Source organism: Austrofundulus limnaeus, unplaced genomic scaffold, assembly GCF_001266775.1.
Source record: "Austrofundulus limnaeus strain Quisiro unplaced genomic scaffold, Austrofundulus_limnaeus-1.0 Scaffold72, whole genome shotgun sequence".
Taxonomy (NCBI): domain Eukaryota; kingdom Metazoa; phylum Chordata; class Actinopteri; order Cyprinodontiformes; family Rivulidae; genus Austrofundulus; species Austrofundulus limnaeus.
Window position 1 is genome coordinate 445,668 of NW_013952474.1, and position 4,243 is coordinate 449,910.

Consider the following 4,243-nt stretch of genomic DNA (forward strand, 5'->3'; position numbering starts at 1 on the left):
ACAAGTTTCACTTTTTAAATGGAATTACTGAAATAAATCTACTTTTTCATGATATTCTAATTTTATGACCAGCACCTGTACGTATATGTTTTTGGCCGTCATATAAATTGCACTACTTTTCTTGTATTTGGTGTTGATTTTTGCATTTGTGTTCAGACGTTTATTCCTTTTGATTTGGTTTGAGTATTGTTTACTCAAGAGGAGGGATTGTTATGGACTAATTATTTATATCTGTTTTACCTTAACGCTGTCCAGTACTCATATCTTATGATAACTAGTTTTGGCTGTTTTAATCTGTTGCCCCAGACTTCAAGACTCCAGCAATGCATGACCTCTCATATTTTGATAAGGTAGTTCCTGGGCTGAGAGCCCTGTTATTGGTTAGGTGGTTACATTTGTCGAACTGTGATTGGTTGTAAACGTGTTACAGGATGTTATATTATCAGCTGCTCTGCTCTGATGCGGCAGCCACAACTTGACAGACTTCTCTGATTGACTTCTGCTCTGTTGTTGCTCAGATTAAATCATTTGACGACCATACACGCAGACTTTCTGTGCATTTATTCTAACGTGTTTCTGCATTCTTGGTAAATCTTGCCACCACAACAACAAAAATAATAACCGCTTTTCGGTACAAAACGGTATACCGCCCAGCACTAGTGTGAAGAACGATTCTTAGCTCTCAGACAATGCTGTTGAGTTGAGGTAAGTAAAGTTTTTTTCCTCTTCTTGTAACCTCTCTCTGTTTGTGTCTGTAGGCGTCTCCTCCCTGGCTTCCCTCCTGTCCCTCGCCTGGGTTTTGGCGTCCTACCACAAACTACTGCGAGACTCCCGGGACGACCAGCGCAGCATGAGCTACCGCGGAGCACTGCTGCACCTTTTCTGGCGCCTCTTCACCATCTCGTCCCGCGTCCTCTCCCTCGCCCTCTTCGCCTCCCTCTTCCACATCTACTTCGGTATCTTCGTGGTGGTCCACTGGTGCGCCATGGCCTTCTGGGTGGTGCACGGAGGCACCGACTTCTGTATGTCCAAGTGGGAGGAGGTGCTTTTCAACATGGTGGTTGGGATCGTCTACATCTTCTGCTGGTTTAATGTGAAGGAAGGGCGTACACGTTCCCGAATGATAGCTTATTACACTGTGGTGTTGGCTGAAAACTCCATCCTTACTGGCCTGTGGTGAGTCCTGACTGAATTCTTGACTGAGTGATCCACTGATTTGGTGAAGTCCAAAAGGGTCCGAGATGATCCCATCAAGTGGGTCAACTGGTTGGACTTAAATATTTCCTCAAAAATCTTTAGTACAGCTACATACTTCCAGTAAAAAATCTAAATGTAACCCTATAGACATAACATTAATTTGTAGAATGGTTGAAAATTGTCCACGTTTGTAATGTCATTTCAGTTTGATTGGAACCCAGTGGTGGGCACAGCTAACCAAAATGTTAGCCACGCTAACCTCCAAACTGCTACTTAAAAAGTTAGCTTCACAAATGTTAAACCACTGAACAGGTAAAAAATAATTAGTGGAAGCTGTTTGAACAGAATTGTGAGTCTTGGCTAAAAACTCATAAAACCATTTCATTGTCCAACAAAGAGTTCAAACTACTATTAGTTGAATTGGAAAATGCTACAGATGCTTCACATGGCACAGATGTGCACTGGGGATAGTTGTTTTGTTAGCAGATTTAAAGTAAGCAGAACTTTCACACACATCAGTTTGCTAATGGTTTCCAAAGTTAGCAAAAAATGCTAATTTGCTAAAAGAAAGATTAGCTACGCTATTAGCAGTTAGCTGACTTAAAATATGTTTTTGTATTGTAAGGCTCGCCTGGAACACACTGGCTCCAGACGGCCAGCCTTACTGTACCCCAGCTCTGGTTAGGTCTGGATTGAGAAGAGAACCGCCTCAATGTGGGCAGGATGATAATATTAAACCTGCGCAAATTTTATTTTGTTTTATTTGCCACCAATAAAATTAACTGACTACAAAAAACTCAAAGGAGAAGTACCAAATATTGAACTGGATCATTCAGCAGCATGATGCTGAAGACTAGGACAGGATGACAGAGAACGGTAAGCTAATGGTAGCTTTTTGTTAGCTTATTGTTAGTTGTGCACTGCAGTTGTTTAGTTAAATTTGTGTGGGAAAAAAAAAAACAGAGTAACTCCAAATGATACAAGCAGAGCTAAATTTAGCTGCAGCTAATTGGTTTGATAATGGTTTCCAAAGTTAGCAAAAACACAATTGCGCTAAACGAAAAGTTAGCTCCAGTATTAGCGGTTTGCAGAACTAAMTTTAGTGGAAGCTAATTGGCCTGCTAACAGTTTTCATATTAAGCTAAAAACGCTATTCTGCTGAAGAAAAAGTTAACCCGCAGTTTGTGGATTAGTGGAACTGTGCCCATCGCTGCTGGAACCTAAACAAAGAAACTTTGAAATCACCTCCAATTTCTTTATTAAAAATGCTTAAGCTTAAAGATCCCAAATTAAATTTGTTTTTTTTTTTTTGGGGATGTGGATTGTTGTTTTAGCTGTTTTCCTGCTTCAACACACATGATTCAAATAATTTAATTACCTAATTGTCATCAAGTTTAGCAGTCTTTCAATCACCCATTCATTTCCGTCAAGTGTGTTAAAGCAGGGAAACTAAAACCTGAAGGACAGTGGGTCATATAGAACAACATGGAAGACCTCTGATTTAGGAGGTTGGTGTTCAGTAGCTGAGCAAACAATTGTTATTTCTRTGAAAGTGGTCAGAAATAATCTCAAGGAAAACCTTGAAAGAGTTTTCCTAACCCCATCCCCAAATTAGGTCCCATTTGTAAACACGTGCTGACTTTTCTCTGTTACCTCGCAGGTACGCTTACCGTGATCCAGCGCTGACCGACTCGTACGCCATGCCGGCCCTGTGCGGCGTCTACCTGACGTTTGCTGGGGGCGTCTTGGTCATGCTCCTGTACTACGGCTTCCTGCACCCAGCCACCGCCCACCTGCAGCCGAGCCCCGCTTCATCCTGTTGCGCCCAGCTGCTCTGGGGTCTCCCGCTTCCSCCCTCGGCTCCGCCCACTGCTCCGCCCACCCCGGCCCACATGGCCAAGTCGCAGACGGAGGAGGACGTGGCAGAGACGTGTCTCCCCGTCTTCCAGGTGAGGTCTGCCCCCCCAACCTCCAGGCCCGAGGGGCCGCTCATAAAGATCGACATGCCCAGGAAGCGTTATCCGGCGTGGGACGCTCACTACGTAGACAGGCGCCTGCGGAGGACTATAAACATCCTGCAGTACATAACGCCTGCCGCTGTGGGCATCCGCTATCGTGACGGACCCTTGTTGTATGAACTTTTGCAGTACGAGTCCTCGCTCTGACACACACCCATCCCACACGCACGCACACACACAAGTACACTTGAGCACACACAGCACCATAAAAATGTACGCATATGTGATTGTTCAGATTTAGAGAAGATAGAAACATTTTCATGTTCACAAAGTTGATATAAGCACATGCGCATTAAAGCAATCTCTCACGTGCACAATCCCACACACACTGTCCCGTAGCCATGACTCAGCAAGATGCTTCAGCACAAGTCCATCTTTACCCGTTTTCAACTTATTTGCTCTGTTCGGCTCCTTCGGGTCGCGTTTCATTTGGTTTTGTTCTTTTGAATTTCGCTCCGCTGCGAAGAAAACTTGCAAAAAAGAGAGAAAAAAATAAGATCCCTATTTTTGTTGCGATCATCATCATCATTCGTTCAGAGGTTTCAATAGAGTTAAGCAACATGAGACGAAGAAAGAAAAAATATTAACTTTTAATAAAAAGGAATTGTGAATATGTTGCTGTTAGTCTAGTCCAAAAGTAGTGTAAATATTTTATTATGTGCAAAAACAGATGTATTTTAATGTACTGTGACTTTATGGTTGGGCAGGAGGCAACATAGAGTAGGTTTAAATTGGTTACCASAAAGAATCAGAGCAGGATTACATAACTAACAAAAGAAAAATCTCATCTGAGGTCAACTAACATGACACTTTAGGGAACAGGAAACAAAGGACCRTTGAGGACCACAAGACAAACAGTTTTTTTTTAAAATAATAACTAAACAGAAACAGCCTGATTAATCTACCTTTAAAATAAACAATTCCTCTTCACCAGTACAAATAAAATGTAATACAGAGCACAAATTATACCACTGTAGATATAAAACTCCGCAGCACAATAAAAAAAGCAGTTGTGAAAAATACTATAT

At 42.2% G+C, this 4,243-nt stretch overlaps 1 protein-coding gene across 1 annotated transcript in view; it reads left to right on the forward strand.

Annotated features, from left to right (window-relative positions):
* The window catches only part of xkr6a (XK, Kell blood group complex subunit-related family, member 6a), a 21,268-nt gene extending 17,031 nt beyond the window's left edge, over nt 1–4,237 (forward strand). The window contains exons 3-4 of the mRNA XM_014010667.1: nt 759–1,176; nt 2,858–4,237. Of these exons, the coding sequence (XP_013866121.1) occupies nt 759–1,176; nt 2,858–3,362 (923 nt within the window). The 3' untranslated portion in view covers nt 3,363–4,237. The remainder of the gene's footprint in view (nt 1–758; nt 1,177–2,857) is intronic.
* The last annotated feature ends 6 nt before the right edge of the window (nt 4,238–4,243 follow it).